Source organism: Equus przewalskii, chromosome 7 (assembly GCF_037783145.1).
Source record: "Equus przewalskii isolate Varuska chromosome 7, EquPr2, whole genome shotgun sequence".
Lineage (NCBI taxonomy): Eukaryota > Metazoa > Chordata > Mammalia > Perissodactyla > Equidae > Equus > Equus przewalskii.
In genome coordinates, this window is record NC_091837.1 from 23,829,204 (window position 1) to 23,846,537 (window position 17,334).

At 48.0% G+C, this 17,334-nt stretch overlaps 3 protein-coding genes across 12 annotated transcripts in view; 2 read left to right on the plus strand and 1 right to left on the minus strand.

Moving 5' to 3' along the window:
* Positions 1-2,615, plus strand: part of LRRC43 (leucine rich repeat containing 43) — a 29,556-nt gene extending 26,941 nt beyond the window's left edge. For 7 of the 9 annotated variants that reach the window (XM_070629150.1, XM_070629147.1, XM_070629148.1 and 4 more), the window contains one exon: positions 2,460-2,615. Coding sequence is in view for 6 of the 9 variants with exons in the window: in XM_070629147.1 (XP_070485248.1) it covers positions 2,460-2,587 (128 nt within the window). In the remaining 3 variants the exon portion in view is untranslated. Of the gene's footprint in view, positions 1-1,038; positions 1,430-2,459 lie in introns of those variants that run through there. The other 2 variants (XR_011542441.1, XM_070629151.1) reach the window with 2 other exon arrangements.
* A 211-nt stretch (positions 2,616-2,826) lies between these two features.
* B3GNT4 (UDP-GlcNAc:betaGal beta-1,3-N-acetylglucosaminyltransferase 4) lies at positions 2,827-6,779 on the plus strand. The gene is made up of 2 exons (XM_008507947.2): positions 2,827-2,953; positions 5,548-6,779. Exon 2 carries the CDS (start codon positions 5,556-5,558, stop codon positions 6,609-6,611), a length of 1,056 nt encoding a protein of 351 aa, XP_008506169.1. The 5' UTR covers positions 2,827-2,953; positions 5,548-5,555; the 3' UTR covers positions 6,612-6,779.
* A 219-nt stretch (positions 6,780-6,998) lies between these two features.
* Positions 6,999-17,243, minus strand: DIABLO (diablo IAP-binding mitochondrial protein). Of its 2 annotated transcripts, none has more exons than XM_008507958.2 (6): positions 16,843-17,243; positions 15,871-15,997; positions 10,987-11,118; positions 9,967-10,077; positions 9,696-9,792; positions 6,999-7,793 (listed from the first exon to the last, which is right to left on the minus strand). In XM_008507958.2, exons 1-6 carry the CDS (start codon positions 16,989-16,991, stop codon positions 7,597-7,599), a joined length of 813 nt encoding a protein of 270 aa, XP_008506180.1. In that variant the 5' UTR covers positions 16,992-17,243; the 3' UTR covers positions 6,999-7,596. The 2 variants fall into 2 exon arrangements, with proteins under 2 accessions (XP_008506180.1, XP_070485255.1); XM_070629154.1 differs by having other exon boundaries at positions 16,638-16,908.
* Positions 17,244-17,334: the final 91 nt, after the last annotated feature.

Here is a 17,334-nt window from a genome sequence, read left to right on the forward strand (position 1 = left end):
AAACAAACAAACAAAACGTAGATTGCAGAGCAAAGACTATTATCAGGGATAAAAAGAGTCATTTCATAATAACACAGGAGTCGATTCATCAGGAGAATGTAACAATCCTAAGCATGTATGTATCTAACAATTGAGCTTCAAAATACGTGAAACAAAAACTGATAGAAGTACATGGAGAAACAGACAAATCCAAAATTCAAAGATTTCAACATACCTCCCTAAGTAATTGCTAGAACAAGTAGACAGACAATCAGTAAGGATGTAGAAGATTTGAACCACGCCGCCAATCAGCTTGAGCTAACAGACACATATAGGGTACTCCACCCAATAACATGGGAATACACAGTCTTTAAGTGCACGCGGAACCAAGTATTCCATAATCTGGGTCATAAAACAAGTCTCAGAAGTTTAAAAGAATTCAAGTCATACAAAATATCCTCTGTGACCATAGTGGGATTAAATTAGAAATCAGTAACAGAAAGATATGTGTAAAATCCCCAAATTTTTGGAAACTAAGTAACACACTTCTAAATAACCCATGGGTCAAAGAAGAAATAAAAAGGAAATGAAAAAAGTAGTTTGAACTGAATGAAAATGAAAATACAAAATACCAAAATGAGTAGGATATAACCAAAGTGGTATTTAGAGAGAAACTTATAACACTAACTGTCTATATTAGAAAAGCTCCTAAAACTAATAAGTGAGTTTAACAGGGTTGAAGGATACAGGGTCAGTATTCAAAAATTAATTGTTATTTCCATATCCTAGCAAAAAACAATCATATACTAAAATTTTAAAACAATACCATTTACAAGAGCATTGAAAAATATGAAATAGGGATAAATCTGGCAAAGTACACTGAAGACTACAAAACGTTCCTGGGAGAAATCAAAGAACTAAATAAGTGGAAATGGATACTATGTACATGAATCAGGAGGTTCCATATTGTTAAGACGTCCGTTTCCTTCAAATTGATCTATGGATTTAACATAATCTCTCTCCATCATAATCCTGGAGGGATTTTTTTTTTTTTTTTAGAAATCAGCAAGCTGTTTTAAAGTTCATCTGGAAATTCAAAAGACCCAGAATAGTCAAAACAACTTTGAAAAAGCACGGAGGACTTCAAGACCCGTACAAATATGGGCATGTGATTTGTGATGCAGCTTCTGGGTTAAGACGATCTTAAATATTTTTTCATTACATTTTTGGAAATGTCTTTAGTGTCTGACTTGATTGAGGATAGCTGTATTTGCATCGCTGCTTCTGCAGTCAGTCTCTTGTGATGTGTGGCTGTGGTTGAAGTGGACGAAGAAAATCCAACCTCACATGGACGTGGAATTGGAGAAGAAGGGAGTATTTTAACAGGCCTTCAAATAACTGTGGATAGTCTTGGATATTACATCAAATTTGACAACTAGTTTTTTAAAAGGTGGTTACAATGTGAAAAATGAATCTATATGGATGAATTTTTTCATAATCAGTTGTGTTAAAATCCATCAGTCTCAGGGCCGGCCGGGTGGTGCAGCGGTTAAATGCACAGGTTCTGCTTCAGCAGCCCGGGGTTCCCCAGTTCAGATCCCGGGTGTGGACATGGCACCGCATGACAAGCCATGCTGTGGTAGGCGTCCCACATATAAAGTAGAGGAAGACGGGCATGGATGTGAGCTCAGGGCCAATCTTCCTCAGCAAAAAAGAGGAGGATTGGCAGCAGATGTTAGCTCAGGGCTAATGTTCCTCCAAAATAAATAAATAAAAGAAATTTATATATATATTAAAAAATCCATTAGTGTACATTGCATTTTTTTGACATTGCATTTTGAATGGTTGTCTTACCCACAGACAATCTGTAACACCAGGCGTTGGTTATTTGTAAGACACTGGTTCACTGAGCTATGCAGATCTTCCAACTGTTGACACGCTTCAATATACGTTATCCAAAATCACATTCTTTAATATCATCACCCATATCATTAGAAAAGTCTGTGAGTATTGGGAAACTGTTAAATTCATGGTGGCAGATACAATGTTCCAGTATTGTAATTTCTACTTGAAAGCTCAAGTGTTATAAATTTAATTATCAAAATGCTTCAGTTGTTTTCCCTGAAATGTCGGGCTTACTTTATTCGTTTTTTAGGAAATATCTGCCAAATATTCAGGTCTGAACGGCCGTAGTTTGTCAGTGTTCTTTCAAGTGAAAACGGTGTTCCAACAAAAAAGCAGCTGGTTCGCCTTGTAACTCCCAGTTGCGACTCGTTAAATGATCCAATTAGATGCGATTTAATTGTATTCCTTACTACGGTTAAGACCCGAGGGCCGGTCTCCGGTTGTGAAACCGCGCCTCCCTCGGGACGGAGGGCGGGTTTGCGTTCTGGGGACGTGCGCTGATCGTGTCCAGGGCGGCCGAGAACCGGCCCGCTCATCTCTGCGGACTCACATTCTCGTGTTTTTTATTTTCTCAGAAAAGAGAAAATCTGTGTTTTCAATGTACGAAGGCGACTACCAGCCCGAGCCTCTGACGGTGGAGGTCCAGATCCAGCTGAACCAGTGCCGCTCGGCCGAGGAGGCGATCCGGGCGCTCTCCCTGTAGGGCGCGGCATTAAAGGCTGTTCTCACCACCCCGGCTCCGTGTCCGTCTGGCCGCCGCGCGGCAGGAGCGGGGGCTGCGGGGAGGGGGCTGCGCGGAGGGGGCGGCCTCTCCGCGGGCAGGTGCGCGGGGCACGGTGAAGCCCCGGGCGGGAGGGGACCCGCGACGGCCCGGGCTCGCTCCTCCAGAAGCCCCGCCCCCGCGGCCGTGGGTGGGGCGTGCTGCCCGTGAGGGGGCGTGGCCAGGGCTCGGGGCCGCGGTCGGGCCCCGCCCACTGCCCGAGCTGAGCCAGGTGCGCGCGGCTGTCACTCCGGCCTCCCCTCTGCTACGCGAGCTCCTCGCCTGTGCCCGGCCGGCGTCGCGCCTCAGGTAGGTCCGCGTGGGGCGGGTCGTGCCGGGCCTGGGGCGCCTGGAGCCCCGCTGCTGGGACGGGGTTGCCTCACTGTGCGCAGAGGGGCGCCTCTGACCCCGCGGGCCCCCGCTCCGCGCGCGGTCGTGGCCACCCCGGGGCAGCCTCGAAGACGCAGGGTCCCCGCCCGGGAGGCGCTGAGTCTGGCCGCGGCTGGATGGTCGCTGCACTGCCGAGCGGATGGGCGGCCTGCCGCCCCTAGGAGACCATCGGACTAAGCGGCCACCTCTTGCCGCCTGCCTTCTGTTCGCCCCTTCTGGGGCCAGAATGGCCGGAGCTGGGCGTTGTGGAAGGGGCCAGCCTGGTTCGCTTGCCCCGGACGCGTCGACGGGCAGCGCTGCTCGCTGTGCTCAGGGCCGGGAGGAGTGTCCACTGCGTCCTTGCTCTGGCCACCCCGCGGCCCCTTGGGCCCCCACAACAGCCCTTTAGAGACTGTCCCGTGGAAAAAATGAAGCAGCCCCAGAAACAATTGCAGACCCCCTTAGGACTCAGCACCCACTTGGAGAGGGTCATGCACTCGCCAAGGCCCATGCCAGGTTAAGAACCAGGCTTTGGGGGCTGACAGTATGGTGGGAGACATAGGCTTCGCAGGTGCTGAATTAGGATTCACAGGAGGTTAGTGGGGTGGGGAGCAGAGGGAAGGCCCGAGAGGGCGACCGTGGTGCAGGCCTGCAGGCGGGCTGGATCCCAGCCACTGCACTGGGGAACTGCTGTTCGTTGGCAGTGGAGGGCCGCAGGGTTTGGGTGCGGGCACGAGGAGCCTGTGGGCAAAGGGGAAATCGGGTCGACAGCGCACTTCAGCCTGAGCCTCTGAAACGCATAAGACCAAACCGCCTGCTGTGTGCCTTTCTCAGTACATGGCACAACCATCCCCCCGGGGCTCCCTCACCCACAGCTGGCGTATCTCCCACAGCTGAAATCCATTCTCCATACCGGAAATCCATCTAGCTCTTACCTGCTGCACGGCCACCTCCCCAGTCCCAGCTGCGTCTTGGGTCCTGACTAATGCAGTTTTCTAGCTGATCTCCTTTTTCCATTCTTGCCCTTCCACAATCCATTATCACGCTCCATTACTGCAGCAGCAGTAGTGACTTTTCAAACAACACAAATTCTTTTACTGCCTCTTCCAAACCTCCCAGGGGATCCTCCGCTTTCTCCAAGCCCTCAGCATGGCCCTGACGTGTGCCTCCTCATGCTATTGCTCCCGCTTCACCATCTGCCACCTTGCTCCTTGCCCTTTATACTCCAGCCACACTACACTCCTGTCCTCAAAGACGTCACACCTACTCCTACTTGAGGAGCTCTGCACTTCTCTTCCCCCTGCTAGCACACTCTCCCCAGATCTTGATGTGGTTTGGTCCCTTACATCATTCAGTTCTCATTTAAATGTCCCATTGCAAGGCTTTCTAAACTACCCTAGGCTCAAATAACCTTCCCCGTCTCTTATTATTCCATTACACTGCTTTAAGATCTCCTCAGCCCTCTCTAGAGTTCGTCCTGGCTTTTTTGGTCTGTCTCTTTTCTGTGAGGACAGTGGCCCTGCCTCTCCTGCCTGCCACCACATCCCTAGCAGCTAGCAAGAGATGCTTTTGCAGTGGTGGCATCAGGGACCACAGGGACGAGGGTGGGCTGGTTAGAAGTGAAGGGCTGTTGGATCAGGATGACATGGCAAGGGAGGGGATGAGGAGGGGCCTGAGGCCTGGCTTTGCTGCTCTGGACCTTGGGCAGCTTACTCTGATCGTTACCATTTCCAGCCTTCTCTCTGGATTGCGGGGAGACTTACTGAGGAAAACCAGAACTCATGAGTGGGAGGGTCGGGTGAGGGGTGGCCGCAGGGCAGCTGTCCCTGGTACAAGTCTCCAGCTTTCCTGCTTGTTTTCCCGCTATTCCTGTGTGTGGTTTTTTCCTAAAGCCCGTTTAAGTGGCTCTCCAGGAAATCCAGGCCACTTCAGGCAGATGTGAAGGGTGTGTTCTGTGGTGGCCGTTGCCACCTGCTGCCCTGCTGAGGTTTCTTCTCCCTGGAGGAGCAAACTCCCCAAGGGCAGTGCCTGGGGCTGTCATCTCTGAGACACCCAACGCAGGGCCTGCCACCAACAGGTCAGACTCTAGACTTTTTTTTGGAAATGGTTTGACTTTTAGACTTAAGAGCCCTGAATGTCGGGCTTAGCATGAATTTAACCCGAAGCTAAACTACTTGGCGCCACTTTCACTGATGCTCCTAAGGTACTTGATTTTCCTGGGAAATGCTGAAAAATGCTCGTGGAGCCTCTTTTAAAGTGGCTGCGAGTGTTTTTGGAGAAGAGGCTGCCCCAAGAGCCCTCTGATGACCGCAGAATGCAGGCAAGGGCCAGCGTAGCAGCTGAGCTTGGTCTCCTCTGGGGAGGGACTCTGGAAAGAGCTGGAGGACACATGGTGAAGAATAAATAAAAGGAAGTCCCAAAGGCCAGCAGGGGCTTAGCTGCTGGGTTGTGGGGAGCTGTTGCTCTTGGGACCAGGGGGGCGGAGGCTGACAGGGGATGGGGCTGGGCCCACTCACACAGCTCGCTTCTTGCAGGACCTGCCATGTTCCGCAGGCTGGGCTGGCCGGTCCTGTACAGCCTGGCTGTGCTGCTGCCAAGCTGCCTGCTCTTCCTGAAGAAGGAGCCCAAGCCGCCACGGGGCCCCACGGCCCGCCAGCTCTTCTGGGCTCCCGCGGGGCCCCGCCGCAGCCAGTGTCCTCCCAACCACACAGTGGCTAATGCCTCCCTGTCCCTGCCTAGCCGTCACCGCCTCTTCTTGACCTATCGCCACTGCCGCAACTTCTCTGTCTTGCTGGAGCCTTCAGGCTGTGCCAAGGACACCTTTCTGCTCTTGGCCATCAAGTCGCAGCCTGGCCACGTGGAACGGCGTGCGGCCATCCGCAGCACCTGGGGCCGGGCGGGGGACTGGGCTAGGGGCCGGCAGTTGAAGCTGGTGTTCCTCCTAGGGGTGGCAGGACCTGTGCCCCCAGCCCAGCTGCTGGCCTATGAGAGTCGGGAGTTTGATGATATCCTACAGTGGGACTTTGCTGAGGACTTCTTCAACCTGACACTCAAGGAGCTGCACCTGCAGCGCTGGGTGGCGGCTGCCTGTCCCCAGGTCCACTTCATGCTAAAGGGAGATGACGATGTCTTTGTTCATGTCTCCAATGTGCTCGAGTTCTTGGATGGCTGGGACCCAGCCCAAGACCTCCTAGTAGGAGATGTCATCCACCAGGCCCTGCCCAACAGGAACACTAAGGTCAAATACTTCATCCCACCCTCCATGTACAGGGCCCGCCACTACCCACCCTATGCTGGGGGTGGAGGGTATGTCATGTCCAGAGCCACCGTGCAGCGCCTCCAAGCAGCCGTGGAAGAGGCTGAACTCTTCCCCATCGATGACGTCTTTGTGGGTATGTGCCTGAGGAAGCTGGGGGTGAGCCCCATGCACCATGCTGGCTTCAAGACATTTGGAATACGACAGCCCCTGGACCCCTTGGACCCCTGCCTGTACAAAGGGCTCCTACTCGTACATCGTCTCAGCCCCCTGGAGATGTGGACCATGTGGGCATTGGTGACAGATGAGGGGCTCAAGTGTGCATCTGGCCCCTTGTCCTAGCTCTGAGGGGTGGGCTGAGTGAGTGACTCAGTGCTGATTTTCCTATCATGATGAGAAACTGAGAACCTTGAAGCTTGATCCTTGATTAACGTCTACAGGAAATGCTGAATTGGTTTTGTAACCCCCTCCCACACCTTGCAAACTTGGATTAAAAACACTTGAAACCTGGCTATCTTGTACTAGCATGTGTGGAATGGGAGCCAAAGCATAGCAAATGCCACCAGAACTCCATGGGGGGAATTCCTGGAGCCCCCTGGGGCTCTGCCAGGCTGGGCGTGAAGGAGAGAGGCTGCATAGGGCCCCAGAAGACACACACACATTTTTAAATGCACACAAAAATTATTCTCCTTCAGACAGAATAGAGAAACTCAAAGGAAACGAGAAGCATGTGTTGGAGTAAGTCCTGTTGAGAGCACCAGGTCAACACTGCATTCAGTCCCTTAAAAGTAGTGGACTTTTGGCTCCTTGGCCTGAGCTGTCCTTACAGGGCAGTGGGGCCAGGTCAGAGAAGGCATTAGAAACACTTAAAAAGAACTCTTACAAACACGACAGGCTCCCCTTTCCCCACAAAACTCACATACCTATGGAGGGAGCAAATAGTAAATCATATTTGAAAATGTGAATAAGGTCAGAAACACGTTAAACAGCTACTGAACTTGTGGGCATGACAAAAAAAGGCCCCCTCTCTCTGGCCAGGTTGCTGAGATGCTCTTCTGGGAGGTAAAGATTGGTGGGTGAGAGGGCAGCTGTGCTGAGTGGGGTGAAATGTTAAACAGGGTGCAGTGCCCGCAGGCTAAGAACCAGGTCTAGTGGAAGCCTGAGGCCACGGGGGGAGGTCAGGCACTTACAGCTCACAAAGGCCTCAGGCCTGTTGGACCAGGGCAGGACCTGCTGCCGCCTCTCCACACACAGAAAGCTGTGCGGATCCTGGGCCGGATGGCATCCGCCCTTGCTTTCCAGGCTGAGTGGGCCGCAGCTCAGGCCCTCAATCCTCACGCAGGTAGGCCTCCTCCTCTGTCTCAGCCCTCTCGTCCCCTTCCCCCTGTGTTTTCTGACGAAGTTCTTCTGTCTGTGCTTCTGCCAACTTGGTTTCTGCTTTCTGGGAGAGCTGGCGCACCTCCTGCACCTGCGATTTCACCAGCTGAATATGGTTCCTGGCAGTTATAGAGGCCTGATCTGCTCCTGCCAAAAGATGGGACAGTTAAGCTGAGCAGACGGACAGAGTAGAAGGTGCAAGTGGACACAAGGAAAGCTCTGGAGTGCTCCGCAGTTGTCATCTGAGCCCCTCTTAGAGCCCCTCTGTGTGCCCTCCCTGCTGGCCCTCTCTCTGCAGAGAACTCTACCTCCACATTCAGGTCTGCATTTTATTCTTTAGTGTCAAAACCCCTGCATTTTTCTCCAGCTATGAGCAGCTATCATTATAATCATTAAATGTAATTCCCACAATTATCTCTATAGCTGCACAGCTCTTTGAATAGACATTTTATGACTTTAATTTTTTAACTACAGGAGTAATACATATACATTTCTTTTTGACAAATTAAGAGATCACTAATAAAACTGTCACAGATCTCTTCCCTTTCCCTACCCAATCTTCAGAGATAATCTCTGTTGGAAGTTTAAAGGGCATCTTTCTCATCTTTTAAAATGTGACCGTATACATATGGGATGCACAGAAAAATATTTTGTTACTATAATTTACATAATGGACAAAAGGTATCTATTGAACATATTTTGCAATTTTTAACAGCATGTTTTTGAGCTCCATCATTCCTTGTACCTGCTGCTAGTGCACTTCATCACATGGACAAGAACATTCACCAGTTCAGCTGCAGAACATCTGGGTGGTTCTTTTCTATCTCACTGCGTTCATGAGAACCTTCAGCACGATGCTGGAAGGTGGTGGAGAATAGCAGGCCTCCTTCCTGACCCTGATGGAAGTGGTTCTCGTATTTCATTATTAAGTAGGATTACTTAACCTTTATGATGTTAAGAAAATTCTCTCTTCATAATTGTTCTTAGACTTAAATCATAAATGGGTACTACATTTTACTGAAGGCTTTGGGGCATATATATGTAAATCTATTTTTAGGATTTTTCTTTGCATATTTTACATTCTGAATATTTCTCCACGGTTTTTTTTTTTTTTTTTTTTTTTTTTACTGTTTAGGACCTTTGCGAGCCCTTTCAATGAGTTCTGGAAATGGCCTGTTTTTTCAGGTAATGCTTACACTTCACTCTCCCTCTTTTCTCCTGCCAGATGTAAGCCTGCCTAGGTGAGTGGTGAAGGTTGCCTGGGGACGTTCCTGCTGCTTACCTCAGCAAATCGCCCTGTCTTTACACCTGGAATTCCCACTCCCACCCCTGGTGTGGCACTACTATAATGCTACTTTCACACTTCTATTGTTTGCTCCTGGCTACCAGGAGCAACAGCTTTAGAATTTCATCCACCTGGATGAATCCCAGGTTTGGCTGCTTGCTTACCATACCATAGCATCTTGGGTGAATTACTTAATCCCCCGTCCCTCAGTTTCTTCATCTGTAAAGTGGGAATGATAATAGCTCCTACTTTAAAGGGATTGTGGGGATTAAATTAAAAGTGCCTAGAAAATGCTTACCAAAAAGCCTGAAATAGACAATAAATGGTAGCTATTATTTTTCCTGGTTTTGCCACTATGATTCCATGTCTCACTTTCTCCATCTGTACAAAAAGGTTCACATAGGTTGATGATCTCAAGTCTCACCCAACTGTGTCATTCTATAACTGGTTATTCAGAAATTATCTCAGTTACAAAAAAATGCTTAAAAACTATTTGGAAGCAATCAAATTTTCCAATTGGGAGTTTTATCATATTATTTTTCATTTTCTAAATACTGACAACCTAGCTTCTACTGGTCTGGTCTATAGGGGCACTAATTTTTCCTATTGTGCAAATAGGAAAAGTTGGTTAATATATTGAAAATGGGGACATTTTCCCACTAAGTTAGAGCCACAATGGGCCTTGGACCATCTAATCTAAATCCCTCATTTTACAGCTAGATGAACACTCAAATGGAGCCTCCATAGTGTAAACTGTTACCTACCAGTTTGGTATGCAGCTTCTGCTGCCATCTCTGAGAGACCAACTGCAGTCATCCATGTGGTTTCCAGCTTCAAGTATTCTTGTTGTTTTGAAGTCATCTGTAAATTAAACAATGCACTTGAGACAACACAAAGAGGATAAAGACATTTAAATAGAGTTATTCAAAATAGACTTAGGGAACAGTTACTGGTTAGAAATCTTAATTCAATAATTTAGATACCACAATGAGGCAGGAGCACTAATACAGAAATGGGTAATAACTTTTTGCTCACCTCAACTCTGGCTCCTATGATCACCTGCCATACTTCATCTTCCTCCTGTGAATTCATTTTCCCAAGTAAACTTGTATATTGTCGGTACAGAGAAATTAAGGTATAAACAGCCTACAAATACAGAATAAATAAGTCTGAGTAAAATACGTGAGGCATGTCAGGATTAGTGAGGCTTAGACCTCAAGGAGATGAAGTTCCACACAGCAAACTGGCTCTCAGTTCTTCTGCCTCACTGAAATTGCACTGTTGTATGAAGCAGAGGCATTATTCCAGGACATCAATATCTCCACTAGTCCACTTTTGTGTTTTTAAAGCGTGTTAGCAATTTAGAAATAGAGAACACAAGGCAGAGGACAAACTCACACGGCCAAGGAAAAAGCTGCTGGAAACTCAAGATAAAAGAAACATATAAATGATTTAGATTATCCGGATACTCTCTCTTCCTAATAGCTCACATCAGTGGTTTTCAAAGTGTCCTCACAGAGAAGCCCTGGTGCTGCTGGTGGTAGACTCCGGACCTTTCTAGCCTTAAGTGAACCAGATCAGCTTGATTCAGTTACAAAAAAATGCTTAAAAACTATTTGGAAGCAATCAAATTTTCCAATTGGGAGTTTTATCATTTTATTATTTTTCATTTTCTAAATACTGACAACCTAGCTTCTACTGGTCTGGTCTATAGGGGCACTAATTTGTCTTATACACTGGGCTGCTAGATTTAAGATTTTTCCTTTAAAAAAGTTTCCTGGAAAAAGTCTAAAAACCAGTGATTTAGGTCAGGACTCAGCCAACGTTTTTTTTGTAAATGGCCAAAGGGTAAATATTTTAGGTTTTGTGCCCTTACAGTCTCTGCCAGAACTATTCAACTCACAAAAGCAAAAGCAGTCACAGACAATACATAAATGAGTCTGGCTTTGTTCCAGCAAAAGTACAAAAATAGGCATCAGACCGGATTTGGTCTGTGACCCACCGTTTGCTAACCCCTAGTTTAGGATGATCAAGACTTAACAAGAAGACACTTACCTTAGTATATTCAGTGATTGCTTCAATCAATGCATACGTGGTCTGAGAGAGAAAGGTAGAGGTGCTGTCTGTGACCAAAGACACAGCCCTCCTCATTAATGCATCGTTACTAAGAGAATGAGGCTCCGATTTCTGAAAGACAAACATTTTCACTCAACTTCTTACCTAAAGCATGAGCTGAGAACTTCAGACAGCCAAGTGAAAAACAGGATTCTCATGCTGCAACTGCACTACGCTTGTGTTAACTTTTTCTTTTTAGGCTTTATTTTGGCTACGTAACACAGCACATGGAAATAATTCCAGAGTATGCTTTCTATCCACTGTTGTTGTTGTTGTTGAGGAAGATTTGCCCTGAGCTAACATCTGTGCCAATCTCCCTCTATTTTGTATGTAGGACACTGCCACAGCCTGGCTGATGAGTAGTGTAGGTCCGTGCCTGGGATTTGAACCTGTGAAGTGGGCTGCCAAGGCAGCGTGCCAAACTCAACCACTATGCCATGGGGCTGGCCCCCCTGCTATCTACTTTTATTTTTTATTCTCTGCTCCAAAAAGCAAAGTATTTCTTTATATAAAATAAAAGGCTAGTAATTATAACAAATGAGTTTCATGAAGTTATGATTCATTCATTACCACAGTGCTAGATGCTTGGGATATAAAAATAAAATATATTCTCTGCCCTCAAAGATTTCAGACAGAGGGGGAGGGGCAGGGGCTAACAGAGTACTTGACAACTAGCGCAGTCAAGTACCATGGGAGCTGTTGCAGAAATCTGTATGGGCTACAGTAGGGGCATACTTAAGGGAGCAACACTTCTGTGTTGAATGAGATTAGCTTAGAAAACCTTCATAGAATTGATCAGGATTAAGGGGTTAATATCCAAAATATATAAAGAACTCATACATCTCAACAACAAAAAAACTAACAACCCAATTGAAAAATGGGCAAAAGATCTGAACAGACATTTCTCCAAAGAAGATATACAGATGGCCAATAGGCAGATGAAAAGATGTTCAACATCACTAATTATCAGAGAAATGCAAATCAGAACTACAATGAAATATCATCTCTCGCCCGTCAGAATGGCTATAATTAACAAGGCAGGAAACAAGAAGTGTTGGAGAGGATGCAGAGAGAAGGGAATTCTCATACACTGCTGGTGGGAGTGCAAACTGGTGCAGCCACTACAGAAAACAGTATGGAGATTCCTCAAAAAATTAAGAATAGAACTACCAAACTATTGAGCTACCCCACTACTGGGTACTTATCCAAAGAACAGGAAAACATGAATGCATAAACATACATGCATCCCTATGTTCACTGCAGCATTATTCACAATAGCCAAGACTTGGAAGCAACCTAGCTGTCCATCAAGGGACGAATGGATAAAGAAGATGTGGTATATATATACACAATGGAATACTACTCAGCCATAAAAAAGAATGAAATCTGGCTATCTGTGACAAGATGGATGGACCTTGAGGGTATTATGCTAAGTGCAGTAAGTCAGAGGGAGAAAGTCAAATACCGTATGATCTCACTCATAAATAGAAGATAAAAACAAACACACAGAGACAGATTGGATTGGTGGTTACCAGAGGGGAAGCAGGGAGGAGGGCAAAAGGGGTCATTAGGCACATGTGTGTGGTGATGGACTGTAATTAGTCTTTGGGTGGTGAACATGATGTAATCTACACAGAAATCCAAATACAATGATGTACACTCGAAATTATATAACATTATAAACCAATGTTACTGCAATAAAAAAAAAAGAATTGACGAGGATTAAGTCATGGGTGGGGGCTGGCCCAGTGGCGCAGCAGTTAAGTTTGCATGTTCCGCTTCTCGGAGGCCCAGGGTTCGCTGGTTCGAATCCCAGGTGTGGACACAGCACTGCTTGGCACGCCATGCTGTGGTAGCCGTCCCACATATAAAGTAGAGGAAGATGGGCATGGATGTTAGCTCAGAGCCAGGCTTCCTCAGCAAAAAAGAGGAGGATTGGCAGTAGTTAGCTCAGGGTTAATCTTCCTCAAAAAAAATAAAGTTATGGGTGGATGGGGGAGGGCACTTATGAAGAGTATAGTCTTGGTGGGTGTAAGGGGGATTCCTGACTTTGACCTCAGTTGTTAAAAAAAAGCCAATATAACCATCTCAAGAGTTAAGGGAACGTGGCCACCTTGACTAAATATTGGCAACTGTAATGAGAGGTCATCCCTGACTCTGCCTTTTTCTTCTTCAGCAGAGCACTGACTATATCAGAACTAACAAAGAAACCAATCTCTCTATCATATGTTGTCTTTGCTATTCAGAATATAAACACGTAGAATCACTACCTGTTGAAAGCAGCAGTCAAGAACTATCTTTGACATAGGAACAAATCAAGAACTTTATTTACTATATATTTCATTCAATCAAATAAGTATTCATTATGTACCTTGCACTGAGAGCTAGAAAGAATGACATTCTCTCTGCTCATGGGAAGCTAATTTTGACATACTCTGATAACTCAATCTTCATAATGCCCTACATTTCACAATGCATTTCACTTGTTCCTCACAACAGTTTAGGTATTACGACTTCTTTTTTATAGACAAGGAAATGGAAGCTCAGAGTAGTTATGTGACTTTCCCCAAAAGCCACTCACCTAGACCTCAAACAAAATCTCACTCTCAACTTTGTATCCTCTCCATTATGCTCTGCTGACTCAGCAGAGCGCCAAATGGATCATCATCAAATATCAAAATAAACAACATAAGTCATCAGAAAGGGGGCTAGTTGTTGGCCAGGAACTAGGAAAGGCTTTAAAGAGAGGTGGGATTTGGGCCTGAAGACTTCAGGATTTAGGATTAGATAGTCAGGCATCCTGAGTGAGAAGAAATAATGAGGAAAAGAATACCTATGTTGCATGCAGGGGATGTTCAGGAATCTAGTCTGGTTGGAGCCAATGGCACAAGGGAGATGAGACAGACAGGCTAGGGCACTGGAGTGCAGGGGGAGTGAGTGGAGTTTCAGCTTTGTACCACATAATGGAAAGCCACTGCGGGTTTCAAAGAACTGAAGTGGGACTGCTCTTTCTGCAAGGGAATGATTAGAGGCTCCTGCCTTGTGGCCCAGAACTGAGGTACTTGGGCTTAAGAAGACTACAGGAACTGAGAAAGGACAACTTCCCAAAAATCTTTGGGAGGAAGAAAGAAAAGGCTGTCCTAATTGTGGCTGAAAATGGCCCGGTGTTCAAGTAAGGGTTTTAGGGTCGAAGATGCATCAGCCTGCAGGGATAACTGTTGAAGTGAGACACAAGAAAGTGAAGGCTCATGAATGAGCCTCAGAAGATGCTGAAAATACTGGTGATAAATGGAATTAATCTTGTTGTGATAAACACATATAAAAGTATCAGGAATACTTTGCCAAAATGGGATTTGCTGGCTTCCTATTTAGTTCTTCTTGATAAAGTGTAAAATCAGTGATTTTTAAAATGAGGTGCCACTTTCATATCTACTAGATATCTCAGTTGTCATTTCCAAAAGTGAGCTCTTGATCTCCTCCCAAAACCCACTCCTCTCCATCCCAGTAAATGGCCACTCCATTCTTTCAGTTGTTTAGGCCTTTTAAAAGCATTAGAATCTAGGTTATACACTCCACATCTAATCCATCAGCAACTCCTGCTGACACACTCAGCCCACTTCCTCCCACCTCAGTGCTGCCCGCCTAGTCTAAGCCCACCATCATCTCATGCCTGGACTCCTATTGGTCTTCCTAGTTCTACACAGCAACATTTAAAAACTTATGTCAGATCATAATACTCTTGGTGTTAAAGTCCTCTGTGGCTTCCTTTTCAGAATAAAATCCAAAGTTTTACAATGGCCTACGAAGTAGAGAACACACAATTTCATCCTCAGCTAACTCTCTGGCCTATCTTTTACTCTCTCTCCCTTGTTCCACTTCAGCCACGGTAACCTCCTCATCGTTCGTCAAACATATCAGGCACACTCCTGCTTCTAGGCCTTTGCACTGAAGAATTCCTTCTGCTCGGCAAGCTCTTCTCCAAGATATTACCATGGCTCACGCCCTCAGATCATTCTGATCTCTAGCACCTTATCAGAGTAGACCTCCTGGACCACTCTGTCTAAAACCAAACAGCTCCCTACTCCCTACTTTCTTACCCTATTTGTTTTCTGCATAGCACTTATCATCACCTGGCATTTTATATTAGTTTATTTTCTTCTCTTTCTTTCCCCCAGAATCTTAGTTTTACGAAAAGTAGGCACTTTGCTTTGCTCTTAGCATGTCCAGTATATGACACATAAAAATGGCTCAACAAATTTGTGTTGAATGAAAGACTATTTTGTTGATAGACCATAATACGCTTTTACTTCTCTCTTCCCTCTTTATACAATTTGACCAACTTGACATACTATTCCTACCAAATGAGACAAAACAGGGATATTAATATATTTGCTCTGGGCTGGCCCGGTGGCATAGTAGTTAAGTTCACACGTTCCACTTTGGCAGCCCAGGGTTCACTGATTCAGATCCCGGGTGCAGACATGGCACTGCTTATCAAGCCATGCTGTGGTAGGCGTCCCACATATAAAGTAGAGGAAGATGGGCATGGATGTTAGCTCAGGGCCAGTCTTCCTCAGCAAAAAGAGGAGGATTGGCGGCAGATGTTAGCTCAGGGCTGATCTTCCTCAAAATAAATAAATAAATAAAAAACATTTGCTCAGCTAAGAAAAGAAGATACTGATTCAGTAGAAAGTATACCATCATATGGGGGCTGGGAGCACGAGTAAAACTATGAGAGCTTGTCTGATGTTTGGTGACCACTTGAGACTTCAAGAGGACCCAGTACACTAAGACAAGAAACAGAGTGGCATGACAGTACTTTACCTGTGCAATAGGAACTGCACACAGGGTTACACCAAATCCAACTGCCACAGTTTTGTGCCATGGTCTTATCAATTCTGAGAAACAGCGCTTCCTGAAGTTAGCCGCGACGGGAACACACTGTCTGTATCTAGAAATGGAAGTCAAATTTAATAAGGCACAACTGCCAATCTGTAAAAGTCTCAGCTTGTTTGCAGGGGTTGGAAACTCAAACTTGGGCCACGCAGGAGCCTGAATGAAGATGTAGGGTGGCCTTCCAGGTGACAGGGCTCGGCGGATAGCGTGGTGCACTGGACAGCCCCAGACTCGCTGAACCGGGCAGCCGCTCCCTAGCTCCTGCGGGCCGAAGGGGTTTGGGGTTTAACAGGTACCGGTGTGGAAGTTAAAAGGCGGTCTCAATGCTTTTGTAAAACCTCATGCCCAAATCAGCGCTTCTGCAGGCACGAGCGAGCTCTGGGCCTCTGGCCGGTGTGTCTGATCGTCCCTGCTCGACAAGCCCTGGAGCCGCAGGCGCTGCGAGGGGCGCTGCGGCGTCAAGAGGTCACAGCGAGCAGGGCCCGCGCGGACCGACAAGTTTCCGGGGCCCCTTCTGCCCTCGGGGAAAACTTCCTCTAAGGATCTGGCGCCTCCCTGGGCCTGTCCCCCACTCTCCCCTGTGACTTCGATGGCAGCTCGCGGGCATGCCGAGCCGCCCCAAGAAGACAGCTCGGGGTTGGGGGATTCGCTCTCAGCAGGTGGAATAACGGAAATGCCTTCAGTGAGAAACGAACCCCGGGCTTGGCCGAGGGGGCGGGAGGCCTCCGGCCCGGGCAGACGCAGGACGTCCTCGGACTTGAGAGGGGCTGGACGCCGCGGCCCGCTCGGCCGAAAAGGGAAGCGCGCGCCAGCAAGGCCGGCGCTGTAGTCCCGGCTGCAGCGCTCTCTGCGCCTCCTCCCTCTCTCCGGTCCCGCCCTCCTCCACGACCGCAGCGGTACCTGACCAGGGAGGCTACGCTCCGCGACACCCAACTCCTCAGAGCCGCCATCCTGCGACGGGCGGATGCCAGACGCACACGCCGGAAGTGACGCCGCGCCGTGAGCGGGGGGGCGTGGCATGGCCGCCGCTTGAGTGGGGCTGGTCCCATGGCCACGTCCCCTCCCGAGGGGAAAGCCGGGATTGGGCAGACGGGAGGAGGGGGCGGGGCCTAGGGTAACGGCTGTAACGGTTGCTCCCGGTGCCTAACCGCCGGAGCTTCCGCGCGGGGCGGGGCGGGGCGGGCGCTGGGCCCGAGGGCGCGGAGGAACGAAGTCGGCCCGTCGTGAGGGGTAGTTGGACTGGTGCCCGTGCCGCGGCCGCGTCTCGAGGGGCAGTCCCGGCCCGGGCGAGAGGCGGAGAGTGCTGTTAGCTGGCCGCGCGGGTCTGGCAGGACAGAGGCCGGAGGCGGAGCAGCGCCCGCTCCGGCTGGCGGCTGGGGGCGGGCGGGCGGG